Below are 18352 nucleotides of genomic sequence, written 5' to 3' on the forward strand. Positions count from 1 at the left end.
AGAATGTAGAAGCGCTTGGATAAGAAAAGACTGACATTATCTTTCACTGTTGTTCATGAAGAGCTAGCTTAGTGCTGTTGAGGACCCTAATAGAGCAATCTCAAGATGATATTCATTCAGATTGATGACAATGATAATAATAATGATGATGCATACGATCGTGATGATGATGATGAAGAGGTAAGCAGCTCATTCATGGAATGTATTCAATGATGAAGGAAGAGCCACATGCACATATCAAGCAACACTGCCTAAAATGAAATCAAAATCAACTATTAGCACAGTAGTCTCTTCTCACAGCTGCTGTGTGACAACCCTGGCAGAGGACACCCTAAAGGTGCACTTAGCAGCAGAGAGATCAGTGCACCATCACAAGTGCCACAGTACAAGGTATTTCATCACTCTAATCACACACACACACACACACAAATGGAGCATTACTAGGCGGTAATACATGACATATGCCAATAACAAAACAGTAACAGTAATGTTGCTCACTCTTTCTGAAGTGAGGGGGTTGTCGTTGACATCACTCAGCCTCACAGTGACTGTGGTCGTCCCTGACATCCCCCCCAGGTGCCCCCCCATGTCTTTGGCCTCAAGTACTACCAGATAGGTGTCCTGACTCTCCCTGTCCATGTCAGTTACAGCAGTACGTAGGACACCTGGCAGAGAGGAAAAGGAGAGGACATAGGACCGTAAATTACCCCATTACAATGACAAGGACAGCTAAAGGGGCAAGCAGACTGTACCAGGATGAGTTATCTGCTTTAATATCACATATCGCTATGTCACAAGCTTTTATGTACATAGAATACCTGTAGACTGTCTATGGCTGTACATACAGACAAACAGAAGTGCACAATGTTGTATCTTTACAGATCACATGGGCATACTGTAGTCTGTTCATCATCATGGCTATCAAATGGCATATAACACATAGCTTGATAGGAGTGTGTATTATAGGCCTATCAGACCTGTCTGAGGATCCACAGAGAAATACTGCTGGCCCTGGGTCACAGCATACACCAGCCTGGCACTGTTACCATACGTAGGGTCGTCTGCATCCGTGGCTGTCACCTGGATTATGGATGTACCTGTTAGAGAGAGATGGAGTGGTGAGACTACAGGAATGAGAAATAAGCCCTTGAGATAGCCTGACCAGACTGTAATGTAAACCACAGATCAGGACCGGAGACCTGGCAGTCACATGTAGTACCTATATTGGCCATCTCGGGCACAGTGGCGGTGTAGGGCTCATTCTGGAAGACAGGTGGGTTGTCGTTGATATCCTGAACTCTGATGATGAACGTGGACGAGGGTTCGAGGGCACGGCCTGTCTGGCGGTTGATTGCTGTAGCAATCAGGCGGTACTGGTCCTTGTCCTCTCGGTCCAGGGACTTGGTGACGTGGATGTTTCCTGTGTTCCCGTCGATGACAAACACAGACCCCACCCCTTCTCCTTCTAATATGTACTTAGTACGCCCATCGCCCCTGTCCATGTCTGTGTGCAGCTGGAGGAGATGGGTATGGACAGAAAATAAAGTCATAAAAAAATTAAGTCATTCTCTAAAACGCCAGAGTTTATAGTTTAACTGATGCTTTTGATATATTGTGTCCGAGCCACCACTGACACAGACAATGCATCCCTCATCAGCGCCATGTATCATCAACCTAAACAAAAACATGTGATTGTGAAATGAGCGATTGAATCAAGCTCAAGATGTGGTATTCAGTGAGTGTGAATTGAATGGCACCAGGTGTGAAAGGGACAGAGGGGAGCTGAATGAGTACTGATGCGTACCGCTAATTAACTCATTGGACCAAGCAGGCCACTGTGGGATTGTTAGGGGGTGAAAGTACATGACTGTGGACAGTGGACCCAAATGTCCTGCTCACACAGAACACTGACAGCCCAATGTGTCTATCTGCATGTGTCGCTCTTTCTGTCTTCTGTTCTGTTAGGTTCTGTCCATCTGTCTGTTTCCTTTCCCTCTCTGAATCCATCTGTCTGTTTCCTTTCCCTCTCTGAATCCATCTGTCTGTTTCCTTTCCCTCTCTGAATCCATCTGTCTGTTTCCTTTCCCTCTCTGAATCCATCTGTCTGTTTCCTTTCCCTCTCTGAATCCATCTGTCTGTTTCCTTTCCCTCTCTGAATCCATCGGTCTGTTTCCTTTCCCTCTCTGAATCCATCTGTCTGTTTCCTTTCCCTCTCTGAATCCATCTGTTTGCTTGTCTCTGTATCTCCCCTTAACTTTGTTTTTCTGTCACCCTCTCTCTCTCTCTCTCTGGGAACGTGCCTCTCTCTCTGACAGTCCATCTGCCCATCTGTTTCTCTCTCTCTCTCTGGGAACGTGCCTCTCTCTCTGACAGTCCATCTGCCCATCTGTTTCTCTCTCTCTCTCTCTCTGGGAACGTGCCTCTCTCTCTGACAGTCCATCTGCCCATCTGTTTCTCTCTCTCTGGGAACGTGCCTCTCTCTCTGACAGTCCATCTGCCCATCTGTTTCTCTCTCTCTCTCTGGGAACGTGCCTCTCTCTCTGACAGTCCATCTGCCCATCTGTTTCTCTCTCTCTCTGGGAACGTGCCTCTCTCTCTGACAGTCCATCTGCCCATCTGTTTCTCTCTCTCTCTCTCTGGGAACGTGCCTCTCTCTCTGACAGTCCATCTGCCCATCTGTTTCTCTCTCTCTCTGGGAACGTGCCTCTCTCTCTGACAGTCCATCTGCCCATCTGTTTCTCTCTCTCTCTCTGGGAACGTGCCTCCCTCTCTGACAGTCCATCTGCCCATCTGTTTCTCTCTCTCTCTCTCTGGGAACGTGCCTCTCTCTCTGATAGTCCATCTGCCCATCTGTTTCTCTCGCTCTCTCTGGGAACGTGCCTCTCTCTCTGACAGTCCATCTGCCCATCTGTTTCTCTCTCTCTCTGGGAACGTGCCTCTCTCTCTGACAGTCCATCTGCCCATCTGTTTCTCTCTCTCTCTCTGGGAACGTGCCTCTCTCTCTGACAGTCCATCTGCCCATCTGTTTCTCTCTCTCTCTCTCTCTGGGAACGTGCCTCTCTCTCTGACAGTCCATCTGCCCATCTGTTTCTCTCTCTCTGGGAACGTGCCTCTCTCTCTGACAGTCCATCTGCCCATCTGTTTCTCTCTCTCTCTGGGAACGTGCCTCTCTCTCTGACAGTCCATCTGCCCATCTGTTTCTCTCTCTCTCTGGGAACGTGCCTCTCTCTCTGACAGTCCATCTGCCCATCTGTTTCTCTCTCTCTCTCTCTGGGAACGTGCCTCTCTCTCTGACAGTCCATCTGCCCATCTGTTTCTCTCTCTCTCTCTGGGAACGTGCCTCTCTCTCTGACAGTCCATCTGCCCATCTGTTTTCTCTCTCTCTCTGGGAACGTGCCTCCTCTCTGACAGTCCATCTGCCCATCTGTTTCTCTCTCTCTCTCTCTGGGAACGTGCCTCTCTCTCTGATAGTCCATCTGCCCATCTGTTTCTCTCTCTCTCTCTGGGAACGTGCCTCTCTCTCTGACAGTCCATCTGCCCATCTGTTTCTCTCTCTCTCTCTGGGAACGTGCCTCTCTCTCTGACAGTCCATCTGCCCATCTGTTTCTCTCTCTCTCTGGGAACGTGCCTCTCTCTCTGACAGTCCATCTGCCCATCTGTTTCTCTCTCTCTCTCTCTGGGAACGTGCCGCTCTCTCTGACAGTCCATCTGCCCATCTGTTTCTCTCTCTCTCTCTGGGAACGTGCCTCTCTCTCTGACAGTCCATCTGCCCATCTGTTTCTCTCTCTCTCTGGGAACGTGCCTCTCTCTCTGACAGTCCATCTGCCCATCTGTTTCTCTCTCTCTCTCTGGGAACGTGCCTCTCTCTCCTGACAGTCCATCTGCCCATCTGTTTCTCTCTCTCTCTCTGGGAACGTGCCTCTCTCTCTGACAGTCCATCTGCCCATCTGTTTCTCTCTCTCTCTCTGGGAACGTGCCTCTCTCTCTGACAGTCCATCTGCCCATCTGTTTCTCTCTCTCTCTGGGAACATGCCTCTCTCTCTGACAGTCCATCTGCCCATCTGTTTCTCTCTCTCTCTCTCTCTCTGGGAACGTGCCTCTCTCTCTGACAGTCCATCTGCCCATCTGTTTCTCTCTCTCTCTGGGAACGTGCCTCTCTCTCTGACAGTCCATCTGCCCATCTGTTTCTCTCTCTCTCTGGGAACGTGCCTCTCTCTCTGACAGTCCATCTGCCCATCTGTTTCTCTCTCTCTCTCTCTCTGGGAACGTGCCTCTCTCTCTGACAGTCCATCTGCCCATCTGTTTCTCTCTCTCTCTGGGAACGTGCCTCTCTCTCTGACAGTCCATCTGCCCATCTGTTTCTCTCTCTCTCTCTCTGGGAACCTGCCTCTCTCTCTGACAGTCCATCTGCCCATCTGTTTCTCTCTCTCTCTGGGAACGTGCCTCTCTCTCTGACAGTCCATCTGCCCATCTGTTTCTCTCTCTCTCTGGGAACGTGCCTCTCTCTCTGACAGTCCATCTACACATCTGTTTCTATCTCTCTCTGACAGTCCATCTGCCCATCTGTTTCTCTCTCTCTCTCTCTCTGGGAACGTGCCTCTCTCTCTGACAGTCCATCTGCCCATCTGTTTCTCTCTCTCTCTGGGAACGTGCCTCTCTCTCTGACAGTCCATCTGCACATCTGTTTCTCTCTCTCTCTGGGAACGTGCCTCTCTCTCTGACAGTCCATCTACACATCTGTTTCTATCTCTCTCTGACAGTCCATCTGCCCATCTGTTTCTCTCTCTCTCTCTCTCTGGGAACGTGCCTCTCTCTCTGACAGTCCATCTGCCCATCTGTTTCTCTCTCTCTCTGGGAACGTGCCTCTCTCTCTGACAGTCCATCTGCACATCTGTTTCTCTCTCTCTCTGGGAACGTGCCTCTCTCTCTGACAGTCCATCTGCCCATCTGTTTCTCTCTCTCTCTGGGAACGTGCCTCTCTCTCTGACAGTCCATCTGCCCATCTGTTTCTCTCTCTCTCTCTCTCTCTGGGAACGTGCCTCTCTCTCTGACAGTCCATCTGCCCATCTGTTTCTCTCTCTCTCTCTGGGAACGTGCCTCTCTCTCTGACAGTCCATCTGCCCATCTGTTTCTCTCTCTCTCTCTCTGGGAACGTGCCTCTCTCTCTGACAGTCCATCTGCCCATCTGTTTCTCTCTCTCTCTCTGGGAACGTGCCTCTCTCTCTGACAGTCCATCTGCCCATCTGTTTCTCTCTCTCTCTGGGAACGTGCCTCTCTCTCTGACAGTCCATCTGCCCATCTGTTTCTCTCTCTCTCTCTGGGAACGTGCCTCTCTCTCTGACAGTCCATCTGCCCATCTGTTTCTCTCTCTCTCTCTGGGAACGGGCCTCTCTCTCTGACAGTCCATCTGCCCATCTGTTTCTCTCTCTCTCTCTGGGAACGTGCCTCTCTCTCTGACAGTCCATCTGCCCATCTGTTTCTCTCTCTCTCTCTGGGAACGTGCCTCTCTCTCTGACAGTCCATCTGCCCATCTGTTTCTCTCTCTCTCTCTCTGGGAACGTGCCTCTCTCTCTGACAGTCCATCTGCCCATCTGTTTCTCTCTCTCTCTCTGGGAACGTGCCTCTCTCTCTGACAGTCCATCTGCCCATCTGTTTCTCTCTCTCTCTGGGAACGTGCCTCTCTCTCTGACAGTCCATCTGCCCATCTGTTTCTCTCTCTCTCTGGAAACGTGCCTCTCTCTCTGACAGTCCATCTGCCAATCTGTTTCTCTCTCTCTCTGGGAACGTGCCTCTCTCTCTGACAGTCCATCTGCCCATCTGTTTCTCTCTCTCTCTGGGAACGTGCCTCTCTCTCTGACAGTCCATCTGCCCATCTGTTTCTCTCTCTCTCTCTGGGAACGTGCCTCTCTCTCTGACAGTCCATCTGCCCATCTGTTTCTCTCTCTCTCTGGGAACGTGCCTCTCTCTCTGACAGTCCATCTGCCCATCTGTTTCTCTCTCTCTCTCTCTCTGGGAACGTGCCTCTCTCTCTGACAGTCCATCTGCCCATCTGTTTCTCTCTCTCTCTCTCTGGGAACGTGCCTCTCTCTCTGACAGTCCATCTGCCCATCTGTTTCTCTCTCTCTCTCTCTCTCTGGGAACGTGCCTCTCTCTCTGACAGTGCATCTGCCCATCTGTTTCTCTCTCTCTCTGGGAACGTGCCTCTCTCTCTGACAGTCCATCTGCCCATCTGTTTCTCTCCCTCTCTGGGAACGTGCCTCTCTCTCTGACAGTCCATCTGCCCATCTGTTTCTCTCTCTCTCTGGGAACGTGCCTCTCTCTCTCTGACAGTCCATCTGCCCATCTGTTTCTCTCTCTCTCTCTCTGGGAACGTGCCTCTCTCTCTGACAGTCCATCTGCCCATCTGTTTCTCTCTCTCTCTGGGAACGTGCATCTCTCTCTGACAGTCCATCTGCCCATCTGTTTCTCTCTCTCTCTGGGAACGTGCCTCTCTCTCTGACAGTCCATCTGCCCATCTGTTTCTCTCTCTCTCTGGGAACGTGCCTCTCTCTCTGACAGTCCATCTGCCCATCTGTTTCTCTCTCTCTCTCTCTGGGAACGTGCCTCTCTCTCTGACAGTCCATCTGCCCATCTGTTTCTCTCTCTCTCTGGGAACGTGCCTCTCTCTCTGACAGTCCATCTGCCCATCTGTTTCTCTCCCTCTCTGGGAACGTGCCTCTCTCTCTGACAGTCCATCTGCCCATCTGTTTCTCTCTCTCTCTGGGAACGTGCCTCTCTCTCTGACAGTCCATCTGCCCATCTGTTTCTCTCTCTCTCTCTCTGGGAACGTGCTCTCTCTCTGACAGTCCATCTGCCCATCTGTTTCTCTCTCTCTCTGGGAACGTGCTCTCTCTCTCTGACAGTCCATCTGCCATCTGTTTCTCTCTCTCTCTGGGAACGTGCCTCTCTCTCTGACAGTCCATCTGCCCATCTGTTTCTCTCTCTCTCTGGGAACGTGCCTCTCTCTCTGACAGTCCATCTGCCCATCTGTTTCTCTCTCTCTCTCTCTCTGGGAACGTGCCTCTCTCTCTGACAGTCCATCTGCCCATCTGTTTCTCTCTCTCTCTCTGGGAACGTGCCTCTCTCTCTGACAGTCCATCTGCCCATCTGTTTCTCTCTCTCTCTGGGAACGTGCCTCTCTCTCTGACAGTCCATCTGCCCATCTGTTTCTCTCTCTCTCTCTGGGAACGTGCCTCTCTCTCCTGACAGTCCATCTGCCCATCTGTTTCTCTCTCTCTCTCTGGGAACGTGCCTCTCTCTCTGACAGTCCATCTGCCCATCTGTTTCTCTCTCTCTCTCTCTCTGGGAACGTGCCTCTCTCTCTCTGACAGTCCATCTGCCCATCTGTTTCTCTCTCTCTCTGGGAACGTGCCTCTCTCTCTGACAGTCCATCTGCCCATCTGTTTCTCTCTCTCTCTCTCTCTCTGGGAACGTGCCTCTCTCTCTGACAGTCCATTTGCCCATCTGTTTCTCTCTCTCTCTGGGAACGTGCCTCTCTCCCTGACAGTCCATCTGCCCATCTGTTTCTCTCTCTCTCTGGGAACGTGCCTCTCTCTCTGACAGTCCATCTGCCCATCTGTTTCTCTCTCTCTCTCTGGGAACGTGCCTCTCTCTCTGACAGTCCATCTGCCCATCTGTTTCTCTCTCTCTCTCTGGGAACGTGCCTCTCTCTCTGACAGTCCATCTGCCCATCTGTTTCTCTCTCTCTCTCTCTGACAGAACGTGTTTCTCTCTCTCTCTCTCTCTCTGACAGTCCATCTGCCCATCTGTTTCTCTCTCTCTCTCTGGGAACGTGCCTCTCTCTCTGACAGTCCATCTGCCCATCTGTTTCTCTCTCTCTCTGGGAACGTGTCTCTCTCTCTGACAGTCCATCTGCCCATCTGTTTCTCTCTCTCTCTCTCTGGAAACGTGCCTCTCTCTCTGACAGTCCATCTGCCCATCTGTTTCTCTCTCTCTCTGGGAACGTGCCTCTCTCTCTGACAGTCCATCTGCCCATCTGTTTCTCTCTCTCTCTCTCTGGGAACGTGCCTCTCTCTCTGACAGTCCATCTGCCCATCTGTTTCTCTCTCTCTGGGAACGTGCCTCTCTCTCTGACAGTCCATCTGCCCATCTGTTTCTCTCTCTCTCTCTCTGGGAACGTGCCTCTCTCTCTGACAGTCCATCTGCCCATCTGTTTCTCTCTCTCTCTGGGAACGTGCCTCTCTCTCTGACAGTCCATCTGCCCATCTGTTTCTCTCTCTCTCTGGGAACGTGCCTCTCTCTCTGACAGTCCATCTGCCCATCTGTTTCTCTCTCTCTCTCTGGGAACGTGCCTCTCTCTCTGACAGTCCATCTGCCCATCTGTTTCTCTCTCTCTCTGGGAACGTGCCTCTCTCTCTGACAGTCCATCTGCCCATCTGTTTCTCTCTCTCTCTGGGAATGTGCCTCTCTCTCTGACAGTCCATCTGCCCATCTGTTTCTCTCTCTCTCTCTCTGGGAACGTGCCTCTCTCTCTGACAGTCCATCTGCCCATCTGTTTCTCTCTCTCTCTGGGAACGTGCCTCTCTCTCTGACAGTCCATCTGCCCATCTGTTTCTCTCTCTCTCTCTCTCTGGGAACGTGCCTCTCTCTCTGACAGTCCATCTGCCCATCTGTTTTCTCTCTCTCTCTGGGAACGTGCCTCTCTCTCTGACAGTCCATCTGCCCATCTGTTTCTCTCTCTCTCTCTCTCTGGGAACGTGCCTCTCTCTCTGACAGTCCATCTGCCCATCTGTTTCTCTCTCTCTCTGGGAACGTGCCTCTCTCCCTGACAGTCCATCTGCCCATCTGTTTCTCTCTCTCTCTGGGAACGTGCCTCTCTCTCTGACAGTCCATCTGCCCATCTGTTTCTCTCTCTCTCTCTCTGGGAACGTGCCTCTCTCTCTGACAGTCCATCTGCCCATCTGTTTCTCTCTCTCTCTCTGGGAACGTGCCTCTCTCTCTGACAGTCCATCTGCCCATCTGTTTCTCTCTCTCTCTCTCTGGGAACGTGCCTCTCTCTCTCTGACAGTCCATCTGCCCATCTGTTTCTCTCTCTCTCTCTGGGAACGTGCCTCTCTCTCTGACAGTCCATCTGCCCATCTGTTTCTCTCTCTCTCTGGGAACGTGCCTCTCTCTCTGACAGTCCATCTGCCCATCTGTTTCTCTCTCTCTCTCTGGGAACGTGCCTCTCTCTCTGACAGTCCATCTGCCCATCTGTTTCTCTCTCTCTCTGGGAACGTGCCTCTCTCTCTGACAGTCCATCTGCCCATCTGTTTCTCTCTCTCTCTCTCTGGGAACGTGCCTCTCTCTCTGACAGTCCATCTGCCCATCTGTTTCTCTCTCTCTCTGGGAACGTGCCTCTCTCTCTGACAGTCCATCTGCCCATCTGTTTCTCTCTCTCTCTCTCTGGGAACGTGCCTCTCTCTCTGACAGTCCATCTGCCCATCTGTTTCTCTCTCTCTCTCTGGGAACGTGCCTCTCTCTCTGACAGTCCATCTGCCCATCTGTTTCTCTCTCTCTCTCTCTGGGAACGTGCCTCTCTCTCTGACAGTCCATCTGCCCATCTGTTTTTTCTCTCTCTCTCTGGGAACGTGCCTCTCTCTCTGACAGTCCATCTGCCCATCTGTTTCTCTCTCTCTCTGGGAACGTGCCTCTCTCTCTGACAGTCCATCTGCCCATCTGTTTCTCTCTCTCTCTGGGAATGTGCCTCTCTCTCTGACAGTCCATCTGCCCATCTGTTTCTCTCTCTCTCTCTCTGGGAACGTGCCTCTCTCTCTGACAGTCCATCTGCCCATCTGTTTCTCTCTCTCTCTGGGAACGTGCCTCTCTCTCTGACAGTCCATCTGCCCATCTGTTTCTCTCTCTCTCTCTCTCTGGGAACGTGCCTCTCTCTCTGACAGTCCATCTGCCCATCTGTTTCTCTCTCTCTCTGGGAACGTGCCTCTCTCTCTGACAGTCCATCTGCCCATCTGTTTCTCTCTCTCTCTCTCTGGGAACGTGCCTCTCTCTCTGACAGTCCATCTGCCCATCTGTTTCTCTCTCTCTCTGGGAACGTGCCTCTCTCTCTGACAGTCCATCTGCCCATCTGTTTCTCTCCCTCTCTGGGAACATGCCTCTCTCTCTGACAGTCCATCTGCCCATCTGTTTCTCTCTCTCTCTGGGAACGTGCCTCTCTCTCTGACAGTCCATCTGCCCATCTGTTTCTCTCTCTCTCTCTCTGGGAACGTGCCTCTCTCTCTGACAGTCCATCTGCCCATCTGTTTCTCTCTCTCTCTCTGGGAACGTGCCTCTCTCTCTGACAGTCCATCTGCCCATCTGTTTCTCTCTCTCTCTGGGAACGTGCCTCTCTCTCTGACAGTCCATCTGCCCATCTGTTTCTCTCTCTCTCTGGGAACGTGCCTCTCTCTCTGACAGTCCATCTGCCCATCTGTTTCTCTCTCTCTCTCTCTCTCTGGGAACGTGCCTCTCTCTCTGACAGTCCATTTGCCCATCTGTTTCTCTCTCTCTCTGGGAACGTGCCTCTCTCCCTGACAGTCCATCTGCCCATCTGTTTCTCTCTCTCTCTGGGAACGTTCCTCTCTCTCTGACAGTCCATCTGCCCATCTGTTTCTCTCTCTCTCTCTCTGGGAACGTGCCTCTCTCTCTGACAGTCCATCTGCCCATCTGTTTCTCTCTCTCTCTCTGGGAACGTGCCTCTCTCTCTGACAGTCCATCTGCCCATCTGTTTCTCTCTCTCTCTCTCTGGGAACGTGCCTCTCTCTCTCTGACAGTCCATCTGCCCATCTGTTTCTCTCTCTCTCTCTGGGAACGTGCCTCTCTCTCTGACAGTCCATCTGCCCATCTGTTTCTCTCTCTCTCTCTCTGGGAACGTGCCTCTCTCTCTGACAGTCCATCTGCCCATCTGTTTCTCTCTCTCTCTCTGGAACGTGCCTCTCTCTCTGACAGTCCATCTGCCCATCTGTTTCTCTCTCTCTCTGGGAACGTGCCTCTCTCTCTGACAGTCCATCTGCCCATCTGTTTCTCTCTCTCTCTCTGGGAACGTGCCTCTCTCTCTGACAGTCCATCTGCCCATCTGTTTCTCTCTCTCTCTGGGAACGTGCCTCTCTCTCTGACAGTCCATCTGCCCATCTGTTTCTCTCTCTCTCTCTGGGAGTCCACGTGCTCTCTCTCTCTGACAGTCCATCTGCCCATCTGTTTCTCTCTCTCTCTGGGAACGTGCCTCTCTCTCTGACAGTCCATCTGCCCATCTGTTTCTCTCTCTCTCTCTCTGGGAACGTGCCTCTCTCTCTGACAGTCCATCTGCCCATCTGTTTCTCTCTCTCTCTGGGAACGTGCCTCTCTCTCTGACAGTCCATCTGCCCATCTGTTTCTCTCTCTCTCTGGGAACGTGCCTCTCTCTCTGACAGTCCATCTGCCCATCTGTTTCTCTCTCTCTCTGGGAACGTGCCTCTCTCTCTGACAGTCCATCTGCCCATCTGTTTTTCTCTCTCTCTCTGGGAACGTGCCTCTCTCTCTGACAGTCCATCTGCCCATCTGTTTCTCTCTCTCTCTGGGAACGTGCCTCTCTCTCTGACAGTCCATCTGCCCATCTGTTCTCTCTCTCTCTCTGGGAACGTGCCTCTCTCTCTGACAGTCCATCTGCCCATCTGTTTCTCTCTCTCTCTGGGAACGTGCCTCTCTCTCTGACAGTCCATCTGCCCATCTGTTTCTCTCTCTCTCTCTCTGGGAACGTGCCTCTCTCTCTGACAGTCCATCTGCCCATCTGTTTTCTCTCTCTCTCTGGGAACGTGCCTCTCTCTCTGACAGTCCATCTGCCCATCTGTTTCTCTCTCTCTCTCTGGGAACGTGCCTCTCTCTCTGACAGTCCATCTGCCCATCTGTTTTTCTCTCTCTCTCTGGGAACGTGCCTCTCTCTCTGACAGTCCATCTGCCCATCTGTTCTCTCTCTCTCTCTGGGAACGTGCCTCTCTCTCTGACAGTCCATCTGCCCATCTGTTTCTCTCTCTCTCTGGGAACGTGCCTCTCTCTCTGACAGTCCATCTGCCCATCTGTTTCTCTCTCTCTCTGGGAACGTGCCTCTCTCTCTGACAGTCCATCTGCCCATCTGTCTTCTCTCTCTCTGGGAACGTGCCTCTCTCTCTGACAGTCCATCTGCCCATCTGTTTCTCTCTCTCTCTCTCTGGGAACGTGCTCTCTCTCTGACAGTCCATCTGCCCATCTGTTTCTCTCTCTCTCTGGGAACGTGCCTCTCTCTCTGACAGTCCATCTGCCCATCTGTTTCTCTCTCTCTCTCTGGGAACGTGCCTCTCTCTCTGACAGTCCATCTGCCCATCTGTTTCTCTCTCTCTCTGGGAACGTGCCTCTCTCTCTGACAGTCCATCTGCCCATCTGTTTTTCTCTCTCTCTCTCTGGGAACGTGCCTCTCTCTCTGACAGTCCATCTGCCCATCTGTTTCTCTCTCTCTCTTTCTCTCTCTCAGTCCATCTGCCCATCTCTCTCTCTCTGGGAACGTGCCTCTCTCTCTGACAGTCCATCTGCCCATCTGTTTTCTCTCTCTCTCTGGGAACGTGCCTCTCTCTCTGACAGTCCATCTGCCCATCTGTTTCTCTCTCTCTCTGGGAACGTGCCTCTCTCTCTGACAGTCCATCTGCCCATCTGTTTCTCTCTCTCTCTGGGAACGTGCCTCTCTCTCTGACAGTCCATCTGCCCATCTGTTTCTCTCTCTCTCTGGGAACGTGCCTCTCTCTCTGACAGTCCATCTGCCCATCTGTTTCTCTCTCTCTCTCTCTCTGGGAACGTGCCTCTCTCTCTGACAGTCCATCTGCCCATCTGTTTCTCTCTCTCTTTGGGAACGTGCCTCTCTCTCTGACAGTCCATCTGCCCATCTGTTTCTCTCTGTCTCTGGGAACGTGCCTCTCTCTCTGACAGTCCATCTGCCCATCTGTTTCTCTCTCTCTCTCTGGGAACGTGCCTCTCTCTCTGACAGTCCATCTGCCCATCTGTTTCTCTCTCTCTCTGGGAACGTGCCTCTCTCTCTGACAGTCCATCTGCCCATCTGTTTTTCTCTCTCTCTCTGGGAACGTGCCTCTCTCTCTGACAGTCCATCTGCCCATCTGTTTCTCTCTCTCTCTGGGAACGTGCCCTCTCTCTCTGACAGTCCATCTGCCCATCTGTTTCTTCTCTCTCTCTCTCTCTCTGGGAACGTGCCTCTCTCTCTGACAGTCCATCTGCCCATCTGTTTCTCTCTCTCTCTCTGGGAACGTGCCTCTCTCTCTGACAGTCCATCTGCCCATCTGTTTCTCTCTCTCTCTGGGAACGTGCCTCTCTCTCTGACAGTCCATCTGCCCATCTGTTTCTCTCTCTCTCTCTGGGAACGTGCCTCTCTCTCTGACAGTCCATCTGCCCATCTGTTTCTCTCCCTCTCTGGGAACATGCCTCTCTCTCTGACAGTCCATCTGCCCATCTGTTTCTCTCTCTCTCTGGGAATGTGCCTCTCTCTCTGACAGTCCATCTGCCCATCTGTTTTCTCTCTCTCTCTCTGGGAACGTGCCTCTCTCTCTGACAGTCCATCTGCCCATCTGTTTTTTCTCTCTCTCTCTGGGAACGTGCCTCTCTCTCTGACAGTCCATCTGCCCATCTGTTTCTCTCTCTCTCTGGGAACGTGCCTCTCTCTCTGACAGTCCATCTGCCCATCTGTTTCTCTCAGTCCATCTCATCTCTCTCTCTGGGAACGTGCCTCTCTCTCTGACAGTCCATCTGCCCATCTGTTTCTCTCTCTCTCTGGGAACGTGCCTCTCTCTCTGACAGTCCATCTGCCCATCTGTTTCTCTCTCTCTCTGGGAACGTGCCTCTCTCTCTGACAGTCCATCTGCCCATCTGTTTCTCTCTCTCTCTCTCTGGGAACGTGCCTCTCTCTCTGACAGTCCATCTGCCCATCTGTTTCTCTCTCTCTCTGGGAACGTGCCTCTCTCTCTGACAGTCCATCTGCCCATCTGTTTCTCTCTCTCTCTCTCTGGGAACGTGCCTCTCTCTCTGACAGTCCATCTGCCCATCTGTTTCTCTCTCTCTCTGGGAACGTGCCTCTCTCTCTGACAGTCCATCTGCCCATCTGTTTCTCTCTCTCTCTGGGAACGTGCCTCTCTCTCTGACAGTCCATCTGCCCATCTGTTTCTCTCTCTCTCTCTGGAAACGTGCCTCTCTCTCTGACAGTCCATCTGCCCATCTGTTTCTCTCTCTCTCTGGGAACGTGCCTCTCTCTCTGACAGTCCATCTGCCCATCTGTTTCTCTCTCTCTCTCTGGGAACGTGCCTCTCTCTCTGACAGTCCATCTGCCCATCTGTTTTCTCTCTCTCTCTGGGAACGTGCCTCTCTCTCTGACAGTCCATCTGCCCATCTGTTTCTCTCTCTCTCTCTCTCTGGGAACGTGCCTCTCTCTCTGACAGTCCATCTGCCCATCTGTTTTCTCTCTCTCTGGGAACGTGCCTCTCTCTCTGACAGTCCATCTCCATCTGTTTCTCTCTCTCCCTGGGAACGTGCCTCTCTCTCTGACAGTCCATTGCCCATCTGTTCTCTCTCTCTCTGGGAACGTGCCTCTCTCTCTGACAGTCCATCTGCCCATCTGTTTCTCTCTCTCTCTCTGGGAACGTGCCTCTCTCTCTGACAGTCCATCTGCCCATCTGTTTCTCTCTCTCTCTGGGAACGTGCCTCTCTCTCTGACAGTCCATCTGCCCATCTGTTTCTTCTCTCTCTCTCTCTGGGAATGTGCCTCTCTCTCTGACAGTCCATCTGCCCATCTGTTTCTCTCTCTCTCTCTGGGAACGTGCCTCTCTCTCTGACAGTCCATCTGCCCATCTGTTTCTCTCTCTCTCTGGGAACGTGCCTCTCTCTCTGACAGTCCATCTGCCCATCTGTTTTCTCTCTCTCTCTCTCTGGGAACGTGCCTCTCTCTCTGACAGTCCATCTGCCCATCTGTCCATTTCTCTCTCTCTCTGGGAACGTGCCTCTCTCTCTGACAGTCCATCTGCCCATCTGTTTCTCTCTCTCTCTGGGAACGTGCCTCTCTCTCTGACAGTCCATCTGCCCATCTGTTTCTCTCTCTCTCTGGGAACGTGCCTCTCTCTCTGACAGTCCATCTGCCCATCTGTTTCTCTCTCTCTCTGGGAACGTGCCTCTCTCTCTGACAGTCCATCTGCCCATCTGTTTCTCTCTCTCTCTGGGAACGTGCCTCTCTCTCTGACAGTCCATCTGCCCATCTGTTTTTCTCTCTCTCTCTCTGGGAACGTGCCTCTCTCTCTGACAGTCCATCTGCCCATCTGTTTCTCTCTCTCTCTCTGGGAACGTGCCTCTCTCTCTGACAGTCCATCTGCCCATCTGTTTCTCTCTCTCTCTGGGAACGTGCCTCTCTCTCTGACAGTCCATCTGCCCATCTGTTTCTCTCTCTCTCTGGGAACGTGCCTCTCTCTCTGACAGTCCATCTGCCCATCTGTTTTCTCTCTCTCTCTGGGAACGTGCCTCTCTCTCTGACAGTCCATCTGCCCATCTGTTTTCTCTCTCTCTCTGGGAACGTGCCTCTCTCTCTGACAGTCCATCTGCCCATCTGTTTCTCTCTCTCTCTCTGGGAACGTGCCTCTCTCTCTGACAGTCCATCTGCCCATCTGTTTCTCTCTCTCTCTCTGGGAACGTGCCTCTCTCTCTGACAGTCCATCTGCCCATCTGTTTCTCTCTCTCTCTCTGGGAACGTGCCTCTCTCTCTCTGACAGTCCATCTGCCCATCTGTTTTTCTCTCTCTCTCTGGGAACGTGCCTCTCTCTCTGACAGTCCATCTGCCCATCTGTTTTCTCTCTCTCTCTGGGAACGTGCCTCTCTCTCTGACAGTCCATCTGCCCATCTGTTTCTCTCTCTCTCTGGGAACGTGCCTCTCTCTCTGACAGTCCATCTGCCCATCTGTTTCTCTCTCTCTCTGGGAACGTGCCTCTCTCTCTGACAGTCCATCTGCCCATCTGTTTTTCTCTCTCTCTCTGGGAACTCTCTGACAGTCCATCTGCCCATCTGTGCCTCTGGGAACTCTCTGACAGTCCATCTGCCCATCTGTTTCTCTCTCTCTCTGGGAACGTGCCTCTCTCTCTGACAGTCCATCTGCCCATCTGTTTCTCTCTCTCTCTGGGAACGTGCCTCTCTCTCTGACAGTCCATCTGCCCATCTGTTTCTCTCTCTCTCTCTCTGGGAACGTGCCTCTCTCTCTGACAGTCCATCTGCCCATCTGTTTCTCTCTCTCTCTCTGGGAACGTGCCTCTCTCTCTGACAGTCCATCTGCCCATCTGTTTCTCTCTCTCTCTCTGGGAACGTGCCTCTCTCTCTGACAGTCCATCTGCCCATCTGTTTCTCTCTCTCTCTCTCTCTGGGAACATCTGCCTCTCTCTCTGACAGTCCATCTGCCCATCTGTTTCTCTCTCTCTCTGGGAACGTGCCTCTCTCTCTGACAGTCCATCTGCCCATCTGTTTTCTCTCTCTCTCTCTGGGAACGTGCCTCTCTCTCTGACAGTCCATCTGCCCATCTGTTTCTCTCTCTCTCTGGGAACGTGCCTCTCTCTCTGACAGTCCATCTGCCCATCTGTTTCTCTCTCTCTCTGGGAACGTGCCTCTCTCTCTGACAGTCCATCTGCCCATCTGTTTCTCTCTCTCTCTGGGAACGTGCCTCTCTCTCTGACAGTCCATCTGCCCATCTGTTCTCTCTCTCTCTGGGAACGTGCCTCTCTCTCTGACAGTCCATCTGCCCATCTGTTTCTCTCTCTCTCTCTGACAGTCCATCTGCCCATCTGTTTCTCTCTCTCTGGGAACCTCTCTCTCTCTGACAGTCCATCTGCCCATCTGTTTCTCTCTCTCTCTGGGAACGTGCCTCTCTCTCTGACAGTCCATCTGCCCATCTGTTTCTCTCTCTCTCTGGGAACGTGCCTCTCTCTCTGACAGTCCATCTGCCCATCTGTTTTCTCTCTCTCTCTCTGGGAACGTGCCTCTCTCTCTGACAGTCCATCTGCCCATCTGTTTCTCTCTCTCTCTCTGGGAACGTGCCTCTCTCTCTGACAGTCCATCTGCCCATCTGTTTTCTCTCTCTCTCTGGGAACGTGCCTCTCTCTCTGACAGTCCATCTGCCCATCTGTTCTCTCTCTCTCTCTGGTCCATCTGCCCATCTGTTTCTCTCTCTCTGCGTGCCTCTCTCTCTGACAGTCCATCTGCCCATCTGTTTCTCTCTCTCTCTGGGAACGTGCCTCTCTCTCTGACAGTCCATCTGCCCATCTGTTTCTCTCTCTCTCTCTGGGAACGTGCCTCTCTCTCTGACAGTCCATCTGCCCATCTGTTTTCTCTCTCTCTGGGAACGTGCCTCTCTCTCTGACAGTCCATCTGCCCATCTGTTTCTCTCTCTCTCTCTGGGAACGTGCCTCTCTCTCTGACAGTCCATCTGCCCATCTGTTTCTCTCTCTCTCTGGGAACGTGCCTCTCTCTCTGACAGTCCATCTGCCCATCTGTTTTCTCTCTCTCTCTCTGGGAACGTGCCTCTCTCTCTGACAGTCCATCTGCCCATCTGTTTCTCTCTCTCTCTGGGAACGTGCCTCTCTCTCTGACAGTCCATCTGCCCATCTGTTCTCTCTCTCTCTCTGGGAACGTGCCTCTCTCTCTGACAGTCCATCTGCCCATCTGTTTCTCTCTCTCTCTGGGAACGTGCCTCTCTCTCTGACAGTCCATCTGCCCATCTGTTTCTCTCTCTCTCTCTCTCTCTGGGAACGTGCCTCTCTCTCTGACAGTCCATCTGCCCATCTGTTTCTCTCTCTCTCTGGGAACGTGCCTCTCTCTCTGACAGTCCATCTGCCCATCTGTTTTCTCTCTCTCTCTGGGAACGTGCCTCTCTCTCTGACAGTCCATCTGCCCATCTGTTTCTCTCTCTCTCTCTGGGAACGTGCCTCTCTCTCTGACAGTCCATCTGCCCATCTGTTTCTCTCTCTCTCTGGGAACGTGCCTCTCTCTCTGACAGTCCATCTGCCCATCTGTTTCTCTCTCTCTCTGGGAACGTGCCTCTCTCTCTGACAGTCCATCTGCCCATCTGTTTCTTTCTCTCTCTCTCTGGGATCGTGCCTCTCTCTCTGACAGTCCATCTGCCCATCTGTTTCTTCTCTCTCTCTCTCTGGGAACGTGCCTCTCTCTCTGACAGTCCATCTGCCCATCTGTTTCTCTCTCTCTCTCTGGGAACGTGCCTCTCTCTCTGACAGTCCATCTGCCCATCTGTTTCTCTCTCTCTCTGGGAACGTGCCTCTCTCTCTGA

General features: G+C 52.3%; 1 protein-coding gene across 1 annotated transcript in view; it reads right to left on the reverse strand.

The window, feature by feature from the left end:
• The window catches only part of LOC135564251 (cadherin-24-like), a 37697-nt gene that overhangs the window by 2219 nt on the left and 17126 nt on the right, over positions 1-18352 (reverse strand). The window contains exons 2-4 of the mRNA XM_065008516.1: positions 1220-1514; positions 978-1097; positions 499-665 (exon numbers count right to left, since the gene is read on the reverse strand). Of these exons, the coding sequence (XP_064864588.1) occupies positions 499-665; positions 978-1097; positions 1220-1514 (582 nt within the window). The remainder of the gene's footprint in view (positions 1-498; positions 666-977; positions 1098-1219; positions 1515-18352) is intronic.

This window comes from Oncorhynchus nerka, linkage group LG24 (genome assembly GCF_034236695.1).
Source record: "Oncorhynchus nerka isolate Pitt River linkage group LG24, Oner_Uvic_2.0, whole genome shotgun sequence".
Lineage (NCBI taxonomy): Eukaryota > Metazoa > Chordata > Actinopteri > Salmoniformes > Salmonidae > Oncorhynchus > Oncorhynchus nerka.